Raw genomic sequence first — 27,578 nt, forward strand, 5'->3', positions numbered from 1 at the left:
GCTCGCTGACTTGACCTCTGAGAATTTCTTTAAAATGAGGCATTCAGAGCTGGAGTGGCTGAAAGGTGAGACCTGGCCTACCCTTCAGTCCATTTTCCCTACATCAGAAGACAAAGGCACGTTGTGGAGTAAGTGACTTGCTCAAGGTCAGACAGCTGGTAGTATTTAATCCATATGTTAAAAATGTATTTTATTTCCTGACAGTCATTATAGGCAAGTGGGAAATTCCTCAGTGACTCAAACTGTGGCCTCCACTTCATGGGCACCAGCCCCAAGTGGCCTGAAATGTGGCTGAACTCAGAGGTGCTGTAAAGTGCATGCCGCAGATAACCAAGCATGAAAGACAGACTATAAAATTCCTCATTTGTTTCCCTGTTGATCACATGATAAGGTGAGAATACTTTTCATGCATTGAATCGAGTAAAATTTATTATGGAAATGAATTTTATCTGTTTGCTTTTAAATTTTTAATGGGGCTTCCAGAAAAATTAAAACAACATTTGTAGTTCACCTACGTTTCTATTGAACAGGGTTGCTCAGGGATACTACAGTCCTCCATTTCACAATTTCAGAATCAGAAATTCATCACAAGAATCCTAACTATAGCAATCATGGACTGTAATGCAGTGCTTTAATTTTAGGAGAGAACGTATACACGGCTATACATTGTAAAAGCCAAAAATTTGAATTTCTGGTTTTGACCTTTACATTATTCTTCCCTCTCCGTGGTTGACCTCAACCTCCCTAAAATCTGAAGGGTGTTGGCAGGGATATGAAGGCAGACAAGCAGCAGTCATCTCAGCTTTCCAACCTGTCACTTCCCACTTGGTGTGCCTGAAAAAGCCAGTGTATAAAAAAACAACGGCATTTGGACTTCAAAGGCAGAAATCAGTCATTCTCAAATTCATTAAAAAAAAAAAAAAAAAAAAAGAAAAAGGCCATCACGGAATGTCCAAAATACATACTGCCGTTGGTAAGATAAATCTTTCATTACTCACCCTATTACCAAAGTCCTCAGCATAGATGTGAGCAAGAAATAACACGTGCAGAACATCCTACCATCTTTCAACCATTTGCCAGGCAGGGCTCTGGCTGAGGAAGCAGAAAGGATTAAGCAGAAATCAAAGACAGCCAGGCTCTAATGGTGTCTAATTAGCATAACAAAAGACCCGGCCACAATCTTTCAGCGGTGGGCAATACATCTCATTAAAGGAGACTGAGTAACAATTATTCTCTTCTGCCCGCCGCCTTCCCCACCCTGCACTTGTTGAGACGGGAGAGCTCAGCTCGAGAGCTTCTGCCTTATTGACCATTCAGGCTGCAGGGGAAAGAGCCCACTTGTATTACTGTGCACCTGCATCTCAATGCTTTATTCCCATTTCCTCTCCTGCTGTGAAAATGCAGCTTCTTCAAGCACATACAAGTCCTGCTATGCCGTTTGTACGAACAGAACATTGGAAATGTCAATGAGGATAGGAAAGAAGCAAAAAAGAATATAGCTGCCTCTAAAATGTCTTTCTTTGTAAAGAAAATGGATCTATTTGGTTCTCTTTGCCTATTCTGTTTTTCCTATTTAATACTACTTCACTGTCTAGGACTTAATGAAGCCAAATTGAAATTCTACCAAATTTTACAGCAGCCAGTAATTAGCCATGTGCACGTGCACACACATGCGTACACACACGCACACACATTCTGCAAAATAAAGAGGAATAATTTGATCCAGACCTCTCCTCTCCCCGTTTCCTTTTGCTAACAGTTTAGTGAGAAAATATGCTACTCAACACAAGGAAACAGACATTTCAGATGATCATACAGTGAGTAGTTTTCTGTACATTTTTGTGTGAAAAATTTTTAAACTGTATTTTATTTTTTACATGTTAATATGATACTAGTACAAATAGAACAGATTCAATATAATTCATAAACAAGTTCTAAGAATATAAAAATATCCCCTCTTTACCTTCCTTCTTCCCTCTGGTGTTTGTATACATTTAAAGCAAGAACAAAGATTTCGCCTAAATCAAGAATTAAAACGAAAAACCTCTTCTCTCATGTTTAATAAGAAATCTAAAAGCTCCAAGCAATCTTGTGGACTTTTTCATGTTTACTTTGGAGAAAGAAGTGAAGGGGTTAAGGCAGAAAAAAATGACAGTTATTTAATACAAACAATGTTCAATGGTGAGCTGTGTTTTTTCTTGTTTAGCCACACCTTTCAAAAGGGATTTTGGGGGAGGGTTTGGAGGGGGCAGCGTGTGTGTCTGTCTGTCTGTCTTTCTGTCTTTCTGTCTGTGTTGGGCTCTTCTGCGAAACACACTATCAAGCATCTGCTTGCGCCTGAAGACTGCCATGTCCCCAGGAAAAGCAGCTTATCACGGATGCAGGCAGGAACCGTGCCATTATTCCTGCACTGCACAGCAGAGACGCAGTCCACTCGCAGGAGTGGCTGGGGAAACCTGCTGAACCTATTTGGTGTGCGTGGATTTTCCCAACTGCTGCAAAAGCTGCACTGTGAGAGAACTGAGAGACCTTGAGACTATTCAAGTCATTAGAACTATAGACTGGAGACCTGGGGTGAGACATTTTAATGCTCTAATACTCTGCATGTCACAGCATCCACTTAAAATAAACCTGGGGACATCACTTAAATCCTAAAATGCCCTTCTCAACGTGGGGAACTACTTGGCATTCAAGAGTGGCTTGTGGATTTTTATATCTTCTCTCCTGCTGAATTTCTTCTGCTTAATAAATCACGTTGTCAGACATCCATATTTTTTACTTCTTACCTATCTGCATTTTAGTTTTGTCAAGAAGGCACGCAAATGGAAGCTTGCATTATTACTGTGAAGCTTGCACTGCTGTCTGATGTAAAGTTCATTCACATGAATTTTGTATCTTGATCCATAGTCCCTTGTTACAGTTCATGTGAGTTAGAACCCTGGCCAAGGGAATGGGGAGAGATCCAGCAGGGAGTTGGTGAGCCTCAGTCTCCCCTGAGCCACTAACTAGCTGCCTAACCCCAAGCAAGTCACCGTCTCTCAAGCCTCAGTTCACGCTTCTGAAAACAAGAATTGGTGCCTTGGATGCAGAATGGAGATGCCATCAAGCCCTAGTCCCTCAGCTTCACAGATCTTCAAAAATCAAACATCTTACCAAAATGAACTCATTAAATCCAGGGACTGGTCCACTGGCCCCACAGAGTCCTTGATCACAAGACACAAGAGGTCATTTCTCCTCCCTTTGGATAAATGGATGCCTGGAGGGATTCTTTCCCAGGAACCCCAGGCACACCACAACAAGTTGATTGGGAACCGACAATGCTATCACCAAAATTCCATCATCAAAAGTTCCCAAGAAGGATCGTGTGCACCACAGACTAACCAGGGATCTGCATAGCAGATGAAGATGTTACCTCTCAAACCCAACTTCCAGGTGTAGCACCCCTTATCCTTAAATCCTGCAGGAGCCCAGAAACTAAGGAAGAGTAGCCCACCTCTTTGTTCTCTGCACTTTGCAGAAAGTACCTACTTCTTCCAGCCACTCCAATGTCAGTGACTGGGTTGCAGCATACTGGGCAAGCAAGCCCAGGTTTGGAAGCTTCTTTTAACATCTCTTAAAGTAAGAGAACCAAGGAGGTGTCCAGCAGTGCCCAGTGGAAAGGGAGGTCCTACTCTCCAGGGCTGGGGCATTTGTGTAGGTCCTTCTCCCTAGACACAGTTAGGGCTGGCTCTGGCCTGGTAGACTGGCCTTCATCCCATCACCACCACTGTCCTTTCCTTCCACAGCTGGCACCCAGTGTGGGATCCAAAGACAGAATGAAAGAAGTACCATTTGGGAAACTGTTTTCTTTCTGAAAGGAAGCATTAACACTAAAGACAGTGGCAGGAGTCACGGTACAGAGAAACCCAACGGAAGTGCCAGAGAAGTCAGGTAATTATTGGGAGCAAGCCTTGTGCAACTGATAGCACTTTCGTAATCTCCAGGAGGGTCCCTTATCAACTGAGCTCTCCCTATATCTTCCATGAACTAAGAGAAGATCGCTCTGTGAGTTGAAATGGACTCATGGTTTCAACATTATGACAGAATATCTTTAATCAAGCCTCAATTTTAAGCAGAATACTGTCCTGAGGTTTGGTTCAACTACAGCTTCAGACTAGAAGCAACTTTTAGAGAGGAACACTCTCTGGATGCACAGCTAATTACTTGGAGTCCAGATTGTTGTAAAAAGCACTTAACAAAGCGGAGGGCTGCAGGAGGCATAAGGATCTGGGATCTGGTGAGGTACAGGTTAGCATCCTGCAGGCTGTTTCCTTTTGAAGCCATGGCTCCGAAGGATTGCACAAAAGACACAACATATGTAATGGGGAGACTGGAGGAACATTTCCCAAATATAAATCAATCTGCAATTAATTCACGTTTCAGTAGCTATTGGAAAGATGGATGACACTGGAAAAAAAATTCCAAGCAGTTTCTTGTCATTCCTAAAACATGATTCTCTGCCTGCCTGAAAGAGTTAAGGCTGTAAGCTGTATAAATATTTATCATTCTTCTTTCAAAAGAATAAAGAAAGATTTCCTCTGCATACATGAATTACAGATTGCTAAGCAAACATCAGGATATGGTCAGGGAGCCATCATCTTAATGAGGATATGGTAATGATAATGATTTTTTTTTAGCTTGCTTATATGTGATCAAAACCTGGAGTCTGTGATTTTTATACTCAGGCATGCATGGATCCAAGAACAGTTAATGCTTTTGGAAGCATATGGATGGGATGACAGGAATACCATCAAGGGCTTACAGTGGGACCAGGGTAAAAGATTCATTAAAAGTGATAAATGGAATATGCCTTTCTGAATGTTCTGCGATTGCATATTCAATACAGCAGGCTAGTGACTATGCATTTTAACTGTCTTTATTTTTAAGAGAGCTGCCAGATTTTAATTACAGATTAAACAGTTATTTGCAAATGAGTACCTCTTCATTAACATCCCAGAACCATAATAATAAACCATTCTCTTACTGAACAGAACATAGGATAGTATGAAGTTTATTAAGAATAATCTGTATGTATGGCACCAAGCAGGGCACAATCTCTTCTCTATTTTGAGCAAACTGATGACCTTAAAATGTGTTAAGGGAGATAAATGACCTCAGTGAAAGCCCACAGGATCCGAAGTTTCAGCAGTGGGGGTTCTGTTTGTGTGCAGCTGTGTTACTAGTGCCTAACAAAATAATGCTTTGGTCATAACAGCTTCTTGACAAAAATATTAGTTATAGGAATGAATAAATGAATCTACTCTTTTAATATGCAGGCAGCTACATTTTTGCAATTAAAATGTCAAGCCCTGATACCTTTAGAAAAATTTTTAAATCGGAATCAAGTTTGCCTACTCGGTGTTTTTCTCTAAGGATTCCATCCTGTCGTGTGTCCTAGGGGCATTTGAAGTACATCTTTCTGTTACCACCAGCACCACCAAGGGCAGCTACGATAACCTGATTTCGGTAGTGCCTTATTTTTCATTTTCACTTGTACTTTTGTTGATTCCCACCCACCTGAGAAGCACAGGGAACTTAAGTAACATGGTTCAGGGTGACTGTGTTAGACCTCTCAGGTGACAAGTATCCTAACCTGATGTTTTGGGTGTGACATGATGCTGTCCATCTCTGCTACTTCCTGTGACTGGAAGCAAGCCTAAAAGTTTTCTGAGTGGAAATAAGAGGTTCACGAACAGCCACTAATCATAGATACTAGCTCTACAATAATGTAGAAAAAGATGGGGAATGCAGATTTTTTTTTTCGTTATTATAGTTCACTCATCAGTAGGGGAAGATGGAAGATACTGCAAACGTTCTCTCAATATAGCCATCAAGAGTTCTTTGCTGCTTTGTATTATTCACACCACAGAAAATACAAAAATGCTAGCATTACAAGGAGACAATGAAAAATTGTCTTTAAAACCAACATATAAGATTTGCAAATGTCTCCATCTGGTTTGTGTTGTTGTAATGGAACACCTGAGAATGGGTGATTTTATAATAAAAAAAATAATAAATTTACCAAGAGGCTGAAAAGTTCAAGATCAGGGGGCTGGCATCTCAGGAGAGCATTCCTGCTGTATCACTCCTTGGCAGAAGGCAGAAGGGCAAACAAAGGGTGAGGGGGTGTGAAGCTAACTATTCCTACTGTGGAGAACTCACTCCTGTGATCACAGCTTTCATCTATCCATGAGGGCAGAGCACTCAGCACTCATGGCCTGTTCTCTCCTGAAAGTCCTACTTCCCAACACTGCAGAGTAGGGGGTCATGTTTTCCACACATGAACTTCAGAGAACACAGTCAAACCCCCCACAATCGCCACATCAGCTTGTGCAAGATGAGGACAGGCTGGGGTTCCACCGTTCAGAGACAAGGAGGATTGGAGGACATGAGTGAAAGTCAGATATGGACAGGTCATTGCTGGCCAGATCACAATCAGAGGATGAAACCACAAAAGGCTCTTTAGAAGATGTAATTTAAAAAAAAAAAAAGAGGGGAAGGGGTTGGCATACATGATTAAACTGGACACAGCAACGTTGGCAGGGCTAAAGAAACATAAAGAAAGGAGGAGAGAGGGTATGGTGAGAAGCATTACTATGTTCCTAAATCTGCATCTATGAAATATATGAAATATAATCACCTTAAAAGGCTAAAAAATAATTTTTAAAAGGCCAAGATGTTTCAAAATTAAAAATGTTAATCCAGTCTCCTTAACAGTAATTTAGGAGTGGCCGAGCGATGGCTCAATTGACTAAATTCTCCTTTGGCCAGCGCCAGCATTCCATATGGGCACCAGTTCCTGTCCTGGTTGCTCTACTTCCCAAACAGCTCCCTGCTTGTGGCCTGGGAAAGCAGTCAAGGACGGCCCAAGGCCTTGGGACCCTGTACGTGGGTCCTGGAGGAAGCTCCTGGTTCCTGGCTTTGGCTCAGCTCAGCTCTGACCATTGCAGCTATGTGAGGAACGAACCAGCAGATCAAAGATCTTTCTGGGGCTCTTTCCCTCTGTAAATCTGCCTTTCTAATAAAAATAAATAAATCTTAAAAATAATTTTGCACTGGGAAATATTCTAAAATACCCTAATACCCCATCATGGTTTAGAATGATAATACGAAATGTATTTTCTACCATTTTGCTTCCCTTTCCTTGGATACTGAATGACTATCCCTTTAAATCTTCACCTACTTTCCCTCTGCATACAACACTGGCAAAGATGATCTTGTAAATTGCATTTTCTTTATTTTGTTAATAGACTACAAAAAGTATGAATTAGAGACAAAACAGGTTGAGTTCCAGAGAGATTCTTACTCTTGTGTGGACCAGCTTTTCAGTTCCGCCTTTTATAAAATGAGAGAAGTTTATAGCAAAGACTATGTATGAAAAGATCAACTAAAATACTATAGTATCTATTTTAAAATTTCATATTTTCCAAAGAAATTATTTTTGGTGAAAATTTCATTCCTTATACTGATTTACTCAACATTTTGAGGAGGCTGCAAGTCTAAGAGAAAATTTCAGAAAATCACAAGATGCATCATTCTATATGCTTTCCTGTATTTATTTCTAGCAGAGCCAATATCAGGCTAATTATTCAACACACAATGTACCTCTTTGCTGCTGGAAAACAGAAAAAAAACCAGGTCATGTGATGCTTTTAACAAATACTCAGCCAGACTCCACATCATAATGCACTCTTTACATCAAACCTCTAGCAAATCCAACCCTTGTTTTGTGTACAACACCCACTTTGCTCATCTATTCATTATTAGTAATTAATGATACAACAGAGGAAAAACATCATATAAATTGAAGCTTCTGAACAGAATTAGGCAGTTAAATTAAATCTATGCAAAATTTGTTATCATTATAAACCTGAACTGGTTCTTTCTATATTTGATAACAGATACACTATCTACAAAATAAACTGCGGAGGAATCAAAGTGCAACTGATCAAAACAGTACCAGGCTACTTAAAAAATGGAAATAGAAAGTGAGGCCTTCCATCTGCTGGCTCACTCCTGAGACTGCTGCAGTGTCCAGAGCTGAACTGACCTGAAGCCAGGAGCCAGGAGCTTCCTCCAGAAGGCCATGTGGGTGCGGTGGCCCAAAGACCCAGGCAACAAGCAGGGAGATGGATCGGAACTGGCACCTGTATAGGATGCTGGTGCTGGCAGGCAGAGGCTTAGCCGATTGAATCAATGTGCCAGCACTCATGTATTTCATATGTACAATTCTAAGAACATAATAATATTTCACATCCCCCAATTTTGCTCCCATCCTTTCCTGATTTCTTTATTTTTCTTTTAATTTTTTGATGACATACTTTCAATTTACTTTATAATCATAAAATTAATTCTCCATTAACTAAATGAATCTAGCAAGTAGTAAGAAGAGAGCTCACTGTTCTGCCTCTGGAGGATAGCAAGGGCTGTAATGCCTTTCTAATAAAATAAACTCTTTAAAAATACTGCTTTGAAAAGGAAATACATGAAATCTGTTTCCTTTATAAACTTAAAAAAAATTTTTAAAAAAAAGGATACAAACTGATACATTAAGGTAGAGAGAGAAGACACTCTAAAGTTGAAGGGAAGAGATTTAAGTTTAAAAATCATGTAGTACAGTAGATTTTTATTCAGTTCAAGTCTACCTAAATTAACTGAGAATACCCAAATGTCTAAAAATGCATAGTTCACGATAACTTTAATTTAAGGAAGAAAAACCTTGCTTATGTAAACAATTCAAACAATCAGGGAAGTTGGTAAGTTTTCTAATCATATTTTTTTCTCTAATAATCGGGGGGCTGTGAGAATTGCTTCTTATAAACTGACTTCCATCAAGTGAAGAACGTTTCAGACTACAGGGACAGCAAGATCCCACGCCTCAGCTGCCTTCTGATTCTTAATATGCCACATTCCAATGCACACCTATCATGCTCAGTGGGCAGGAGACTATCTGTCCACATTTATAAATCGAAAGCAAAAACTTTAAGGGTTCTCTTATTGCAGCATTGAATATTTTGTGTTCTAAGGAGGCCCACTTTAGGTAAGGATCTATCCATTGTACTTTTTAATTGCATAAAGAACCATTGCACAGGCCTTACACATTTTTATGGTTCAATGTCACGTAAAAGCACCACCTGGAGGAGGGATCTTCTTGAGGGGAGTGAGGTCCAGGGACACCAATCCCTTGTCTGCGATGCCACAGCTGGTAGGTGACAGGCACAGCCTGAATTCACACTGTGCACTTTGGTGGAGTCTCAACTACAGTGGCACGCTATTCCAGCCAATCTATAGCCAAATCTTAGTTATAAAGCAACAGTACACACATTTCCTTAAATCTAGACGTGTACTCTGCTATGGAAGTAAAAATAGTTCTTTCTTCTTGGAAGATCTTTCCTAAAACAATGTGAAATATTCACAGTGTTAGGAGATCAAAGTCAAATGACACCTTAAAGTCACCAATAGATCAAAGAGACTATGCAGTGAAAGTGAGAATGCCAAAGTTCACTTATTTATCAATAATTCCAATCTGCTAGTTTTTAGGAACGGATAAATTTGTATGCAATAAGTACTGACACAGCCTTGGAAGATGCAGATAAAAAAGTGAATCAGAGAACGAAACGAGACGCCAATTACACTCTAGATCGAAGTTTTGGTCACTCTCCGGAGCTGGGTGACAAATTTGTTTCTGAGCTTCCAAGGGTAGTTGCTAAGTTCCACTGTCTCAAAAAGGGAGTGCTGGGAGTCTCTGTCTGCAATGCGAATGGAAGGAAACAAATAGATTCATAATTCCAACCAGTTTAATGGGTGGATTTTCCATTCTGGAAACCAACATTTTATCATCATTGTCAAGGTAAGTGCATTGCATGCATGCAGCAGCTCACAAAATATGTCCCAACAGTACACCAAGCTATATTGCCCCGTGGAAGTATATTTTGGCTGCGTGACAGCACTGTCTCAGCTCTTCACTGTCACAGAGTCACCATTAGTGCTCAACTGAATTAATGGGCTTCTAATGGGCTTCCTGACTCAACTCTGTCTCTCACCCATTTCCCATAATCCATCCAGAAAGACAATTTAGAAAACGCCAAGCCTGGTCATGTCTCATCTTCACTTAAAACCCTCTGCTGGTTTCCCATTGCTCCCAAGAGAAAGCCCATGACCTCATGTTGCCACACAAAGCCCCACTTTCTTTTTGAAATCTGTGCACAGCAGGACTTAAAATGAAGTTGCTTTCCTATTAAAAAACATTTGGCTTGTTCACAAGTTTTGGCTATTACCAATAATATAATGTCTCTTTGGAGAGGTAGCTGAGTTTTTCTCTAGAAGTGTAGTTATCAGGTTGAAAGATGATTATTATATGATTTTCATACAAACAGATATGGAATGTGTGTATACCAACAACCAGCTTAACTAACATGGCTCTGTAGGTTAAATCACCACTTGTGACATCTGCATCCCTTTTCCAAGTGCTGGTTGGAGTCCTGATTGCTCTGGTTCTGATCCAGCTTCCTGCCAGTACAGCAGTGGACATTGGGTGATGATGGCTCATGGACTTGGCTCCACTGCCAACACATGGGAATCCAGGATAGGGTTCCAGCTCCAGACTTTGGCCTGGCCCAGTCCTAGCTGTCACGCACATTTGTGGAGTGAACCAGTGAATGAAAGGTAATTCTCATCTTGTCTGTCTCTTTGGCAGATGAAAACAAACAGTAAAAATAATAATGAAAACATGGGAAGAGTTGATGTCATCATTCTGTTATACTGTTCCATCTAATATGCTGTTTTATTAAGCATGCTTTTCTATTCTTCTGAAAATATTAGTTTCCTGCATAAAAGTCTTAAATATTATTTCGATATATTTATTTCTAGAACTCAGTATCTGTTTAGTCTCTTCTGTGAATAAGATCTTTTTTTGCTGCATATATTTAAACTGCCCTTTCCTATTAATGTAATTGATGAGATCTTTTAGCCAGTTCATAACTGTTTTGTTAGTTTTTCAACTAGTTATTTCTGTGCCTGTCAATATTCTCTATCAGATTAAAAATTGCATGACAGATAACATCTATCTGTTCCCATTATTGCCACTGCTGCATAGGTAACCAACGAATACCTTCTGAACTAAATGGAACTGACAGTACAGAAGCAGGCCTCTCTTCCCGTGAATGGGTGTAAGCACATGTTCAATTCTCCTTGTGAACTGAACTCCCTGAAGGAATGAACAGAGGATTCTCCTATCTAAAAATGTGATGATTGGTGGGTGCAGATAACACATTTGGAAATTCAGAACAGTTTCTAAAGAAGCACTGGATTGGAAGACAGAAAAATTCCAAGTCAGTCAATTTAGAAGACATGAACAATAAAAGAATAAGATATTCAACTTTTAGCATTTAGAAAATGAAGTCATTCATTTTAAAAAGGGGTTTACTTATTTATTTAAATGACTGGGTGGTCGAGGGAGAGATGGAGAAAAAGATCCTCTTTCTACTGGATCACTCCCCAAATGGCCATAATACCCAGGGTTGGGTAAGGCCAGAGCCAGGAGGCCAGAATTTCATCCAGGTTTCTCACATGTGTGATAAAAACGGAAATAACTGGGCCATCCCTGACTGCTGTACGGAGCACATTAGCAGCAGGCAGAACTGGAGCTGGAGTAGCTGGGACTCCAGTCAGTGGGGTAAATCCACACTGCCACAATGTGCATCTCTAAAAGTAACACTGAATACATTTCTCTTAACGGGCTCCAGGCAAGACTTGCAAGAAACATCATCCTAAACTTACAGAAACAGATTCATGACATAGAGTGTGACATTTTAGGAAGGCAATGTGACTAAGATTAGAAAAAGTGGACCAAATTAGACGGAAGAAAGGATAGGAAAGTTAAGAGCTTCTCTCTCCTAAAGGCTGTGGTAGCAGGGTTCAGCCAGTTGGCGCTGGGGTGGAAATGTCTTGGCTGTGTCCAGAGGCCCTGCTTCCCTTGTTCCCTTGATTCCTGTGACCTACAGTCAGCCACAAGCAGAAAACATTAAATAGAAAGTTCAGGAAGTAAACACTTTGTAATGTTTAAGTAATTTGTATTATGGCATACTGCTATCATCTGTCAATTTTATTATTTTATTATTGCTCCTATCAATCTCTTACTGTGCATAATTTAGAAACAAAACTTAATCCTAGGTAAACATGTATGTGAAAAATATGGCGTATATAGGGTTCAGGAGGACTGATGGTTTCAGGCATCCGTTGGGGTCCTCAGGATGTTCTCCAGGGCGGTAGCTGAAACAGGAAGAACACTGGAGCAAGCTACCTTCTCCGCTGCACTCAGATGTAAGGATGAAATGAAACAATTCCTGCTTAAAGCACTTAGTATCATGGCAGCAACCAAGCACCTATGGCTTTTGTGAAAGGATTATTCAGTGTCCATTTAAAATATACAGGAATCTGAATGCCTGTCAAGACATCTCATTCTGAAAGGAAGTAAAATTGTTTGGATGAGATTCTTAAGTGAGTCATGGCCCTTAATATGATCTGACGTACTGCCACTAAACTCACTCCTCAGTAGAGTCCGAGAGCAACAATCTGGGCAACGTTAAGTGGAAGAAATACAGAGGTACAACAAGAGAAGCATTTACCAATATCATGAAAGGTTACTTTTTGGGGGTCAGTGGCCTCCTGGTGCAACTGTACACAGGACAGCTCTTCTAGAAAGCATTTTGGCAGCATCTATTGAGATGCTTAATCCAATACTATCTGTACTCTTTAACTTAACAATTGTACTTCTGAGATAAAAATAAAAGTGTGTATAAGACACTTAATATGAAGTAACTTAAACAAAGTAATGAAAACAATTTGCTCGTTAATAAATTGGTGTACTCTTTCAATGACGTAGTATGGAACAACTAAAATCAAGCTTTCTGAGCACTGCAGTAACACAAGCCATTGTAGACAGAACAGTGACCTCATTATTAAATAAATGTTCTTAAAGGAAAAATACCAAGCTGACCATAATGATTAACTCTGGGAGCTAACATTGGGATCATTAATGATTTGCCTTTCTTATCAGATTTTCTAAAATGAATAATGTTTTAAACATATACTTACTTATATTGGGAAGTCAGATTTACAGAGAAGAGAGAGAGAAGTATCTTTCATCTACAGGTTCACTCCCCAAGTGGATGCAATGGCCAGAGCTCAGTCGATTCAAAGACAGAGTTAGGAACTTTTTCCAAGTCTCCCCCTAGGGTGCAGGGTCCCAAGGCTTTGGGCCATCCTCGACTACTTTCCCAGGTCATGAGCTGGGGGAGTGGATGGGAAGCAGAGCACCCATATGTGATCTTGGCTCATGCAAGGCGAGGATTTAGCCACTAGGCTATCACATTGGGCCCAACAAATAATCTTGTAAAGATTTATTTATCTATCCAGAGAGAGAGAGAGAGAGAGAGAGAGAGAGAGAGAGAGAGAGAGATATCTTCCACCTTCTAGTTCACTCCCAGACGGCTGAAATCTGCAATGACTGGGCAGGATCAGCATGAAGCCGGGAGCCTGGAGATTCTTCTACCTCTCTTACAGGAGCCCAAGCAATTGGGTCATCTTCTGCTGCTCTTCCAGGACACTAGCAGGCAGCTGGATTGGAAGCAGAGCTACTGCAATACAAACTAGAGTCTATATGGGATGCTGGTGTTGCAGATGTAAGTTTTTGCAGCTAAATCACAAGGGCAACCCCAGTAAGTATTTTTTTTTTTAAACAATCAAGGGAAAGCCATTAAAATATCTTAATAAAGCAGACAGAGGCTGGTGCCATGGTGTGATAGATTACGCCTCTGCCTACAGTGCTGGCATTTCATATAGGAGCTATTTTGAGTCCCAACTACTCCATCTCTGATCCAGCTCCTACTATTATGCCTGGAAAAGCAACAAGAGATAGCTCCGGTGCTTGGACCCCAGCATCTACCTGTGTGATCTGGATGGAACTCTAGGTTCCTGGCTTTGGATCGGCCCAGCTGTGGCCAGTACAGCCATTTGGGGGGTGAACCAGAGGTAGACTATCTCGCTCTGTCTCTAACTTTGTCACTCTGCCTTTCAAATAAAAATAAATTTGGAAAGAAAAAGCAGCTAACAGCAGGTCATCAGACGGTACTACTGTTTACCATGTGTGGTGATAATAATATTCTTTCCATTTTCTGTTAGGTATTAAGATGATTTAAAAATACTACTGATGAATGACAGTCCTACAAACAAGCATCATTTCATGTCTTATGTATCACCTCAGAATGAGGGCTCAGAGAAAGGTATCCGGCTTGGAAGGTCAGGGTAATGTCTTCTTTAGTCTCTGTAAATTGCAGGCTTTCCCTACCATCCACATGAAAGTATCAGTGAGAAAAATTCCATGCATCAGCAACATTATAGAAACAGTACCATAAATTTTTAACTTTATAAGGAAGAAAGAAAATCTAAAATAGTTCTCAAGTCATAATTCATGAAGGTACTCCAGAAAGTCCACAGAAAATAGAATTTAATGTACAAATTTCCTGTGGTGGAAAAATTTTGGTGCAAATTTTCTTTCATAATACATGAAAAATGCTTATTATGAAAAACCTATGCAAAAATCTCAACATTGTTTTTGCATGAACATAAACTCATTCCCCCCCCCCCGCCCCCCAGAAAGACTAATTTGGAAGGTGGCCACAACACTTGGGACTAGAACATTGTGGGGAGCCAGAAACTCCCCTGAAGTCTCCCTCATGGGTGGCAGAAGACCAAGTGCTTGACCATTATTTTCTGTCTTCCTAGGTGCATTAGCAGAGAGGTGGTCAGAAGTGGGGTAAGCACTCAAACCAGCACTGAGCTATCGGATGCACACATTACAAGCAGTGGCTCGATCTACTGCAACATAATGGTGGCCTAAACTCATGCCTATCATTCTGCTGCCCACAAACCTTTTGGAGTAACCGCTTCCATGAAATCACACAGCCAATACAATTCATGTTGCTGTTTCCTCCTGGAACTTCAGCAGTACAAGAGGAGATGTATCTATCAGTGTGTCGTCTGAGGACGAATACCAGCCTGGCGGTCACCTTGGGAAGTTTGCTTCCGGGATTTCATCAGAGCTTAAGACAGGTGCACTGCACATCACTGTATGAGCCACAGATCATTAGCTGTCTTTGCCATTACTGAGCTTCTCTCAGTGGTGGGGATGAATTCATCTACATGCATCAGACATTTGATGGCTTTTCTATCACTTTTTTTCTTCATTCTGTCAGAAAATTGACAAACCCACTGAGAGTTACGCTAGTCTGGTAAACATCACTTTTTAAATTACACAGGTTTTCAGTGCGACACAGGTGCACAGCATCTATAATAGCTGCTCATCTCTATTATCATCAGATGGTGGACGTTGAAAAATACCTTCACTGCAATTTTTTTTAAATGCACAACATGTAGATCATGTTATTTCACACTGGTTTATTCCTTTTCTCTGGAAACAAAAATCACCCTGCAGTGGTTCCTACTGTCTCTAACTAAGCCATTTTTTCTTTGCTTTTCTCGCCTGATTGCTCTACAAGCTTTCACTGACCTGGAACTCTGTCCTGCAGTCCAAAAGATTGTATGTGTGTTAAACTGGTTCTTTTCTTGGGGAAAAAAAGAATGATACACTGACATATTTATGAACTGATGAAGGTGGCTATTTATAAAGGCAAAAGGGAAGGAAAGAGATTAAGAGAGGGAGAGAGTGAAAAAGAGGGAGAGAGTAGAGAGGCAGAGAAAGGGAGAGAGAAATAAAGCAAGACAGATGAGAGAAAAACTGAAGCTCTATTGGTTTATTGTAAATACATTATCAAGAAGAAAACTGCTAAAAAGCCTACTATTTACATGGGCTATGGGTACAACAGTGCATTAGAAAATGTTTTTATAGCTCTTTGAAATGACACTCATTTTTAAAAAAATTCCCTTTAGCTCTTAGAAACAGATGGTGAGCTTTTTATTTTGAAATTACCCCTTCCAACTTTTCCCAATTGTGGCATATTACTCTCTGATTTGTAAGGCAATAGCTCTGAGTCCAAGGAAATGTACAATTAGACACACGCACGATTTTTCTCATGTGTAGCTATGTCAGTGAAGTAGTACAGGTTCTTCCCACTAGTGAAATCAGAATTAATCTCTCTGAGCTTCCATATGTTACCTGTAGAGCAGCTGCTCAAATGAGTTGTCTTTCCTGCCTGGCTGACATTTTAGGACCTGATAATGATGCCATCTTGGTTTAATCTCAACGGCTCTTCGTGAGTGATGCTGCGGAAAGGGCTGGAGCAGCCCTTGTCATGTGCGATGGATCTGGATCTCACAGAGAGGCAGCTGGGTGCACTGGTGCTGGAAGCCCCCTCCGGGGAAGGCTCAGCCTGACTGCACTGACTTCAAGTCTCTTAGACTGTTGCTCTCAAGTCTCTAGTAGGGTGCACCACGTAGCCAGCTGCTGGCCCAGGTGCAGAATGGAATATAACTCCTTCATTCTGTAGGCTGCCCACTCAGTAAGGCTGTTGGACACACCTTCTTCAGTATCGCCCGTTGACTCTGTGGATCACCACAACAGCTTCTGGGGCCTGTGAAGGCATCAACAGGAGAAGGTGCCAAAGGGCTTCGAAAGCACTGATGTCCATTCCAACATCAGCTCGATGGTCCTGTGTCTTCTTCAGTATGGCTCAGGAAGCCATTGCTAAATACATTTTTATTAGATCAAATGCAATCTAGGATGATCCTGACTTCTTCCTCTAGTGACCAAGGGATGTTGTCTAAAGCATTAATAACACAGTAACGATTTCAATCAGTTGACAAGCTTCATGGTAGTCATTTGAGAGTGGGCATCTTTTTGTATCAAGGGAAGGATAGACAAAGCCAAATCTCTATCCTTTCCATGAACTTTATGTAGGTTTCCTTGACCACACGAGGAAGTCTGAAATGATGCACTAATCATGATGACACGGGCTAGAGGATAAAGCTGAGCAGCTACTGTTGGATAAGTTCCTCATGTCTGCCATAAATGAGTCATGGTCTTTGCTCTAAGCTAATTACAAATTCTCTGGTATTTATACAACAGTCATTCCATGGTTCATATGGAAATTGGTCATGGTTACTTTTGGTAGACAGTCACTAGAAGTGATTAAGCCAATCCATGGTAAACCTTGTCATACATTTGGCAGAAATGTTTCAGAAAAGCAAATCTGAGATCATAGCCTAAAAGCATCTGTATTTAACCTTCTCACCTGAAACGCGACAGAATCAGAGGACAAACAGAAAACTCAACCTAGCCCATGTTAGTGTCCCGCTCAGCTAGCCAATGTCTCTGCTGCTTTTCTGGTCTCATCCTGCCTTCACCAATATTATCTCATTTGATCCCGATGACAACCATGGACACAGGTGAGGAAACTGAAGCTCCCAGAGCGTCAAGTGACAGACCAAGGTCAGCCAGCAGGGTAAGTGACAGAACCAGACACTAGTGTTTCCAGGATAGTTCCCTTCCACTCTCCCACCTGCCCTCCCAGGGGATTGGCACAGATATAGTCATGAATAGAAGTAACAGGTTAGATCGAGCTGGGTACCATGTATTTAATAGAAGCTTTTTTTTCACCAGTTGTTTGATTATTACTCTAAAAAAATCTGTATGGTCAGCATTATGTTTGCCTATGAGAGCCTGTTTGAATCCCGGCTGATTCTCTCTCTTTTTAAAAATTTATTTATTTTTATTACAAAGTCAGATATATATAGAGAGGAGGAGAGATAGAGAGGAAGATCTTCCATCCGATGATTCACTCCCCAAGTGACGGCCAGAGCTGAGGCGATCCGGAGCCAGGAGCCAGGAACTTGCTCCAGGTCTCCCATGTGGGTGCAGGGTCCCAAGGCATCGGGCTGTCCTTGACTGCTTTCTCAGGTCACAGCAGGGAGCTGGATGGGAAGTGGAGCTGCTGGGATTAGAACTGGCGCCCATATGGGATCCCGGGGCATTCAAAGCGAGGACTTTAGCTGCTAGGCCACCACGCTGCTGATTCTATTTTTTTAAAAATTTATTTATTATTTTTAATTCATTAATTACATTGTATTATGTAACACAGTTTCACAGATACTTGGATTCTCCCCACCCCTCCCCAAACCCTCCCACCACGGTGGATTCCTCCACCTTGTTGCATAACCACAGTTCAAGTTCAGTTGAGATTCCCCCATTGCAAGCATATACCAAACATAGAGTCCAGCATCTTATTGTCCAGTCAAGTTCAACGGCTTCTTAGGTATACCCTCTCTGGTCTGAAGACAGAGCCAGCAGAGTATCATCCCAATCAATTAAAAGCTCCAACATACCATGCTGATTCTATTTTAATCCAACTCCCTGCTAATAGCCTGGAAAAAACAGCAGAAGTTGGTCTAATGTTTAGGTTCCTGTATCCATGTGGGTGATCCACAGGAAGCTTCCGGCTCCAACCTTCAGCCCAGCTCAGCCCTGGCTGTTGTGGCCTTCTGGGGGTGAACCAACACATGGGGGATTTTTTTCCTCTCTTTCTCCTCTCCTCTCCCTCCCTACTCTCATGTCTATCTCTCTCTTTCTGTCTCTCTCTCTCTCTCTGATGTTCAGTTCCTTATAGGAACTAAACACTTTCCCTTCCAATAAAAAATTATCCACTGTGCCATGTTGATTAGTACGCTGAGAATTAATCAAGCCTTTATCTACCTAAAGGTTTTTCAAGACTTAAATTCCAGATGAGGACGCTTGACTTGCTTGGTGACCAGTGTGTCCAAGAGTCTGAACTGTCACGCATGTATGGAAGCCATCACGCTGCAACTGAAGTGTCAGGCGGCAGGTGCTGTCTTCCTCAGTCCACTTCAGAAGGTCTAAGCTCTACAGTGTTTCTTATCTGGCACGGTATCTATGATCTACTTCATGCTATCACCAATCGTTGCTTTTCCTAGCATTAAAACTGATGAGATAATCGTCTTTATAAAGTTTGAATCTAGTTACCAGAAATCTTGTAATGTCCCCCAAAACCCACAGAATACACTCTAACCTAAACTGTGTGTACACTTCCCGTGTCTCTGTAGTCTTAGGTATAATGACTAATTTGGGGGCAACAGTGTAAAATAACATGAAGAACACTGAACATGATCTGTTCTCATACACATGTACCATTACAATCATTCTTTTTCTTTCCAATTAAATTCTCAGATTGACATCTAGTAATAGTGAAAAACTAACTCTATGCCAGACTATTATGTTCCTCCCATGCATAGCAAAAACTGTGGTTATTTTAATATACATATAAAAGATTTAGTTATTTACAGATTTATTTATTTGTATTTGAAAGGCAGATTTACAGAGAGAAGGACAGACAGAAACAGGAAGATCTTTCATCCAATGGTTCATTCCCCAAATGGCCACAATGGACGGAGCTGAACCAATCTGAAGCTAGGAACCAGGAGCACACAGATGCAGGATCCTAAGCACTTGGGCCATCCTCTGCTGTTTTCCTAGACCATTAGCAGGGAGCTGGATGGGAAGTAGAGCAGTTGGGACATGATCTGGTGCCTACATGAGATGCTGGCACTTGAAGATGGAAGATCAGCCTGTTGAGCCATGGCGCTGTCCCTACTTGATTCATTTAAAAGGTGGGGCTATAGACAAACAGGGACAGAACGAGTTCTTCCGTCGGCTGGTTCACGCCCCCAGAATGCTGCAATAGCCAAAGCTGGGGCAGGCCAAAGCCAGTAGCTTCATTTAGTCTCCCAAGTAAGCGTAGGGGCCTAAGGCCTCAAGCTATCTTCTGCTGTTTTTGAAAACCATTAGCAAGAAGTAGAGCAGCCAAGATTTGAATCAGCATCCATGTAGAATGCTAGCATTACAAGCAATGGCCTAACTGTTCGCCGCAATACCAGCCCTATTTATTTATTTTAAAGAGAGAAAACAAGAGATAATACCATCAACTTCCTGGCTCATTTTCCAAGTGGGAACAACAGGGCTGAGCCAGGCTGAAGCTAGGAGGCGAGGGTCGCCTAGCTTGAGTCTCCTGTGAGTGCCAGAGAGCCAAGTACTCAGAGTCATCACCCCTGTGTGCCAGAGTGTGCATCAGGAGGAAGCTGCCATCAGAAGCAGAGTGGAGACTCAAATCCAGGCGCTTCTTTATGGGATAGGAGTGTACCAAGCAGTGTCCTAAATGCTGCGCTGCACACCTGCCCTAACATGTACTTGAGCATGTGGGATGCTTACAACAGCTCTGCGAGGTAAGCACCATCTGATAACAAGGAAGCTACTGGCACAGAAAGATAAAATTGCTTTTCAAAGATCACACAGATAGTTAATGGAAGAACTAGAATGTGAATTCAGGCGAGCAGTTTTCCGGACATATTCAAATCAGGGAGTCAACTCTTAAGCTCAGGTGACACTTCTGTGGAATGTCTTCTGAGCAGCCCCTAGCCTTAGCAGGTGTGTGACACACCCTCTTCTCAGCTGCCACACACACCACATCACATACTGATCTGTAATCAGTGAATGAGACTCCCTCCTGACCTGCTTGACTGGGAGGTGAGCACTGCCCCATCCATTCTGTGCCCTCCACATCTTTTACGAGTTTGGGACACAGTCAATGCTAAAACACTGCCTTTTAGTCCAGCAAAATGACAAAAAATGTATATTATTACAACGTGAGTAGTATGTTAATATGATTATGTGCTAACCTAGTTTCTTCTAAAGGCTTTCAAAAAAGAGCATTTTTTTCTTCTTTACAAAGCTCAAAGATGCATAATTCTGAAGTTTTTTTAAAAAACCTAAACAGGAAAGAAGCTATGAATGTATTTGTTATATCTACTCACAAACTTTTGAGAGCAAATAATCTAACAATTGCATCAGCTATGCCTTTGTAGTACAGCCTCAGACTCCCTTCATGACACAACAGAGATGTGGGTACCACGTGCTGGGGAGTCGGGCAACAGAGGGACAGCTGACTGCAGTGAGGGGTGTGATGGGCAGAACCTCCTGATTAGCTTGGTTGCTCCACAGAGGCGATCGGTCCTTCCCTCCCAAAACAGGAAGTGGAAGGGAAGGCTGGAGAAGTGGGTGTGAGGGGTCGCCTTTGCCACTGCCAGGGCTCTGGTTAGTTGGCAACTTGGCTCTAGCCAGCAAGGGGGTCTGCTCCTCTGAAGAGAGGCTTTGAGGAGGCAGAAAAGGTCTTCTGCTATCACATGGATTAGCTATGTCTGCTGCCTCACCATTGCGACATCTGCAGAGTGCGTGCTAAGGACGTGAAGATGAACTAAGACAGGTCTTGGCCAAGGAGCTTCACAGTGCCGTGACGGCAACAGAGATTCCTTCCAGCATCAGTGGTGCATGCTGTTGAGGGAGGGGCAAGCACACGGCAATGTGGCAACACACAGGCTGGCATACTGCCGGTGCCGCTGGTGGTGTTGTGTTTCCATGAAGTTCAACAAGGTGGGAAGGCTCAGAGGGCATTCTGACCTCACTGTAAATGCCAAGGATTTCTGGACTCGGTGTGGATGAACATTTACCTTGTACCATCAGTGATTTTTTTCCAGTTTAGGTCAAGGATAGGGAAGGGAGCTAGTCCATGGCTTGTGTGTGATGCTATAACACTTGGACTTCTTTTTGTTTTTCAATTTCTTAACAGCCACATTATCAATTGTATATTTATGGAGCACTATGTGATGTTTCACTCAATGTATATAACATATAATATCCAATCAGAGTAAAGACAGTTATCCTTCCAGATATTGCTTTTACATATGATGGTGGCTGCTGTAGGTCAGACATGGTAGTCATATACACACACGCACATTTAGTTTAATGCCTATGCTCACAGTCATTTCTTAACAGGAAGGGGTTTTCAAGGGCAGACTTTAAACTGATCACATTGTATTGTTCTCAGTATTGTTCTATGTGTAGATTGGAGAAAATGTCACCCAGGACCAGTATGTAGTGGAACAATAATGAGGAGTGCTTGGATGCAACATTCCGGGTCTTCATTAAGATTAAGCAGAGGGCCAATACTGGTGATGGGGAGCCCAATTAATTATTAAAATAATAGCATTATTTTATAAACACAAAGTTTAAAGTAAGATTTGCTTTAGCACTCAACTCTATTTGCCTTTGCCTGGTTTTCATCTAACAAATACCTGCGGTGTTGCAGCCTGCACACAATGGGGATGTTGGACAACGTGGGAGCCTCAGACGAGTGTGGAATGAACCCGAGTGGAGAGAAACATGCAAGGCTGGCAGAGGAGATGGTGACTTAGAGAGACCCTGAGGGCAGCCATGCCCCTGAGCTGCAGAAGGTACGGCCTGGGGTCCTAATCTGATGCCTGTGGCGATAAAAGCCCTGGACCCAGATCACCGCAGCTGGAGCCAGACAGGAGGCCTCTGCATACCTGAGAATATGGAGTAGAGCAGCTCACGGAAGTAACCCAGGCAGAAGGGGTTGGTGGCACGAGATGGGAACAGCCAGCAGTAACTTCCCCAGGCGGGAGTGTGCAGGGGTGGGAAAAGATGTGAGGGAGAGTGGCATTTGCTAGCTTCACACATAAGGCATGATTCCTAGGTCCAATTCTGCATGCTGGGCGCAGAGTCCCAGTGCCCTTCTGGCTGGGTGTGACCTGAGCCAGTCCTCTTGGTGGGTCATGACAGGAAGGCTCGGACTGGCCCTAAGCAGGAGAATCAAGCCAGGCCTGCTCTAGATCTTTCAGAGCAGACAGGGGGCAAGGACATTACAAATGGGAGGTTGAGCCTGACTGAGCTGGGTGGTGTTTTGTTTCTATTTTCTATGTCACAGCAAAATCTTTTTTTTCCTGAAGATTTATTTTATTTGTATTGGTAAGTCAGATATATAGAAAGGAGGAGAGACAGAGAGGAAGATCTTCCGTCTACTGATTCGCTCCCCAAGTGACTGCAACAGCTGAAGCTGAGCCAATCTGAAGCCAAGAGCTCAGAACCTCTTCCGGGTCTCCCACGCAGGTGCAGGGTCCCAAGGCTTTGGGCCGTCCTTGATTGCTTTCCCAGGCCACAAGCAGGGAGCTAGATGGGACGTGGAGCAGCCGGGTTAAGAACCACATCCGTGAGATCCTGGTGTGTTCAAGGTGAGGATTTGGCTGCTAGGCTATTGTGCCAGGCCCACAGCAAAATCTTGATTCCAGGGCCTGAGCTGATTTTAGGTGACACAGAAATTGTGAAACAAGCCCGAAAATTCTGTGTCCTTTTACCCTGTGTCACTCTGAGGCATATTTTTCAGCTTTGCTTCAGTTGGGAAGATATTTGCTTGTATGTCCTCAAATGGGAGAAAATTTTATGAGGAATTAGGAGAGAGAGAGAGAGAGAGAGAGAGAGAGAGGAGTTGTACCCCTTTGGCTCTCCTGACAATCACATCATTAAAACTGCTTTTGGATGTTTTCTAGACTTTTGGTAAAATAGCAGTAAATTGAGGTTGATAGGCAAGAATGCTTTTAAGACAAGATTTCAAAAGAATTCTGTAGCGGGTCAGTACAGCTCACTATATACAGTGTAATATTTATAGATAAAGTTCCAGCACCAAATAAATCAATGCTCAGGAAAAAGTTCCCTAAACATCAAAGATGCCATGCTCACGGATACATTTTAGACAGAATTTTAAAGCAAAGATTGCAAGAATAAGGGCCCTCTGTTGAACCTGGAGACAGCAGCTCACTGTTACAAACCACTCCAGGATTCTCCCTGCAGATTCCTGCAAAGGTCTTTGTGCATCCCATGAGTCAAAGCATCAGGGAAAATGGGATACCTGTTTTTGGAGTTTGAAACTGTTCTTGTCTCTCTTTGCTAAGGTGCACCTGAATCTCCAACCGCTTTAAGAATATATCACCATGAATCAACTCGCGGAAGCGGTGTCTGTTTTGCTGAGGAAGACTCTGGTGCTAGGCACTGTGGACTCTTGCACTGAATTCACATAAATGGCAATTTGCATTTTTCCATTCAAATGCGCTTTCTTTTGCACCAGTTTCACTTCCTTCTAAATGTAGCTTTTCAAAGAAAATGACAACAATTAGGAGCCCTTTGAGACTTAAAATAGGAAATAAAGGTCTAATAAATTCCTTTATGTGTTACATTATGTCTGCCTAATTACTCCGTACCCATGGAGGAAGCAATGTGGAAATGGAGTTGATATATTCACTTTACAGAAGAGTGAATTTTGAGATGCTTTTCTCGAAATTTAATTCTCTGTGTACATTTAAACATGTTTACTCAGAGACACTATAAATCTAAAACACAGATCATTCTGATAAATGTACTATGTGGATAAAACTGATTAAAATCATCAAAAAATTCTTCATCTCAGAAACAGCAGCTTACCAGGCCAGTAAGCATCTCTTTGTATTGTTCAAAGTTTATCTCTTCCGTGGATTGAAGTGAGAGATATAACATGTTTGCCTCAACTACCAATACAGTCAGGGTTTTCTACAGAATGTAAATAATGAGGCAGGCAATCATCCCTACTTGGAAAAAACAGTCGTTGTTTATCTGCTGCTGTTTAGGAAAATCTAGAAAGCCACATTATCATTATGCTGGTAATACCCATCTTACATGGTGTCTCTGGAGAAGGTAGAACAGTCTTGTACAGTACATACGGAAGACGGGCAAAAGTGATGTAAGGTTCATGTCTTCACTTTAGAAGAGGGCGACCATGACTTTTGCATACTGATCTGCAAGGTCAGGTTGGACACCCCAGGAGGTCTTCTTCCTTGTGGCTTCTCGGGACCTCTGATGCACCCCCCAACACAATGGGCCTCCTCCATTAAAACCAGTTCTCATTTTAGCCGTAATTTGAATTGTAGAGCTGTTCAGCGCATATACATATATATATACACATATATATATACATATACATATATATGTTTTTGTTGTCACCACTAATTTTTATACATCTTTTGATCTGGGAATTATGAAACAGAATTAATCCAGCCTCACTGCACAGGTCTTTTTCAACAGTGGCTAGAAATATATATATATTTCTATAATGGGAATAGCCACTGCTCAGGTGAAAATGTTACACACAAAAATTGTTCTTCAGGGGTTGGAGTTGTAACAACTGTGACACCACCATCCCACATAGGCAGAGTTCACATCCCCAGCTGCCCCACTTCCCATCCAGCTCCCTAGTAATGGCCTGGGGAAAGCACTGGAAGATGGCACAAGGATTTGTGTTCTTGCAAGCCACCTGCGAGACTCAGATGCAGCCCCTGGCTTCTGGTTTTGGCCTGACCCAGGGCTGGCCATTGCAGCCATCTGAGGAATGAGAAGAAAATCCATTTCTCCATCTCTCTTTCTCTCTTACTCTCTGTCTGGACCGCTTTCCAGATAATTAAATAAATCTATAAAATAGTAGTAGAGAAAAAAAAAAAGCATTTCATTCCTCTTCAAAACAGAAAGAATGAGAGCAAAAAGGAAGGCTAATCATTCCAAAGACATAAAGGACATACTCTCTCACCAAAACTTTTAAACTCAGGCCCATAGGACTGGAGGTAAATCTGGTGACATATCTACAGAATACCTGTATTTCAAAACAAGCAAGATGCTTCCTCAGAGAAGATCCAAAAGTAAAGAAAAGCAACTGATGATTCTAGGTCACAGAACAGATCCTATGTTTTTGTTGTCACCACTAATTTTTGTACATCTTTTGATCTGGGAATTATGACACAGAATTAATCCAGCCTCATTGCACAGGTCTTTTTCAACAATGGCTAGAAAAAGTCAACAATATACCTTGGTTGTGTGCACCAAAGCCATGCGTCTGAACTCCTTCTGGAAGCATCAAACCCTGTCCAAGCAGGGGTTTGCATTGCAAAAGGCTGGTCAGTGGGTCAGTCAAAGAACAGAAGGTGAGACTTTGGCACTGTGGTGATCCGATGAACTAGATATTGCCACTCAGAATGAGTTCCTGCTCAAACTTGACCAGGGCAAGCAAAGACACGCTGTCACTGAACAAAGTGTGCTATGGACACCATCTTTTACATTGAATTATTCTACAACTCTTCTCTGGGCATCTACCACAGGCCAGTTACTATGCTGCGTTCTTCTAGAATTTACTTTCCAGTGAGGGAGACGGAACAGGTAATCAAACCCACCACATAAATGAAAAATGGCTCCGTAGGTCACAAGGAACCACAGGTTGTTATGAGTGAGTGACCCAGTTGGGACGGTTAGGGGAGGGAGAGTGGCGGGTAGGAGCAGGGAGGGCAGGCCAGATGTGAAGAAGTGGTCCATGGGCATGTGACTGTGGTGACAGCGAGGGGCTGAGAGGTTCAGGGGAGTGTGCGGAAGAGGTCTGGCTTTGCAGATGCATAAAGGTTTTTTGCCTTTTTCTTAAAAAGCACGGAAAGCCATTGAAAAGTTTAAGCATTGAAGCACAACAACAAACAGATGTGTTTGTATGAAAGCTTGTTCTAGTTTCCCTCTAGACGACAGACCTGACACGGGATGGAGGATGGATGTGAGGCGCTGGGTAGTCAGGGAGAAGCAGGTTGTCGGGGCTAGACTTGACTTTCCACAGAAATGCATGCATATGGGAGTACTTCATAAAGTTTGTGGAAAGTGAAAATCAAAGATAAATTCATGTTAGTATAAAACAATTTGAAACCAAACCCAAGCACAGTTTTTGTTGGTTGTTTTGTTGTTTTTAAATGCTATGCATTTTCCCTGAGCTGTCTGGAGGCCACTCTTATTTCCCAAGCAGAGCGCTTCACCAGCGCACAGTTTCCTAATTTTGAATAATAGAAGCTGCATTCTACACTAGAAATGAATTTAGTCTCAGTTTTATTTCTTTCTCTTTGATTCAAGACATTTTTTGGCCCAATATCTTGCTAGTAGAAAGATGCCAAAGAGAACGCCTAGACACATTAAGATACTGCAAAAAAAAAAAAAAATCTGGAGGAAAGGCCAGAAAGTTATCCACAGGCACAGCCTGGGACAAGCTCAATAACTTAGCTTTGTTACCGGATGAAGCTACTCGTGACTGCCTCCGTATGCAAGTTCTCAATCAGATGCCTCTAACCCCAGCTGCGGGCTCTGTGGGACTGAAGCCTGGCCAGGGCAGCCCTTCCAGAGCTGCTGAGCGGAAGACTCACCAAACTGCAGGAGCACAGAGCGCAAGGGATGTATACCACAGAGACCCCAAGGATGGAGCTGCCCCAACTGCTAGTTAGGTCGTACAAACAGACCCACTGTTTGTACTTTACTAGGGGAGAAAAAACTGTCTAAAGAAAAAAAGAAATGCCTTGTTTTTGATGAGCAATAATATAGAAGTCATTAAAAATTTTAAAAAAAGTTTCAGAAATCAATGGCCAAGAGATCTCAGTGCAAGGCATTAGGCAAACACCTAAAAGTTCGCAATGGTCAGAATAAGCATGTTTGGAAAGGATCATTTCTCCTAACGAAATTTAAGAAGAGCAAATCAAATATAAGTTTATAAATAATCTTCAAATACACGTGTTCAGTTGTATATATTTCTAACTGAAAAAAATAAAAGAAGCTGAAGACT

The 27,578-nt window shown here is 41.9% G+C and overlaps 1 protein-coding gene across 2 annotated transcripts in view; it reads right to left on the minus strand.

Annotated features, from left to right (window-relative positions):
* The window catches only part of CDKAL1 (CDK5 regulatory subunit associated protein 1 like 1), a 648,926-nt gene that overhangs the window by 59,776 nt on the left and 561,572 nt on the right, over nt 1-27,578 (minus strand). The window contains exon 13 of one of the 2 annotated variants that reach the window (XM_058667500.1): nt 23,944-24,063. The exons of the other annotated variant lie outside the window; for it this stretch is intronic. Within the exon in view, the coding sequence (XP_058523483.1) occupies nt 23,959-24,063 (105 nt within the window). The 3' untranslated portion in view covers nt 23,944-23,958. Of the gene's footprint in view, nt 1-23,943; nt 24,064-27,578 lie in introns of those variants that run through there. 2 annotated transcript variants of the gene reach the window in all.

Source organism: Ochotona princeps, chromosome 1, assembly GCF_030435755.1.
Source record: "Ochotona princeps isolate mOchPri1 chromosome 1, mOchPri1.hap1, whole genome shotgun sequence".
NCBI lineage: Eukaryota > Metazoa > Chordata > Mammalia > Lagomorpha > Ochotonidae > Ochotona > Ochotona princeps.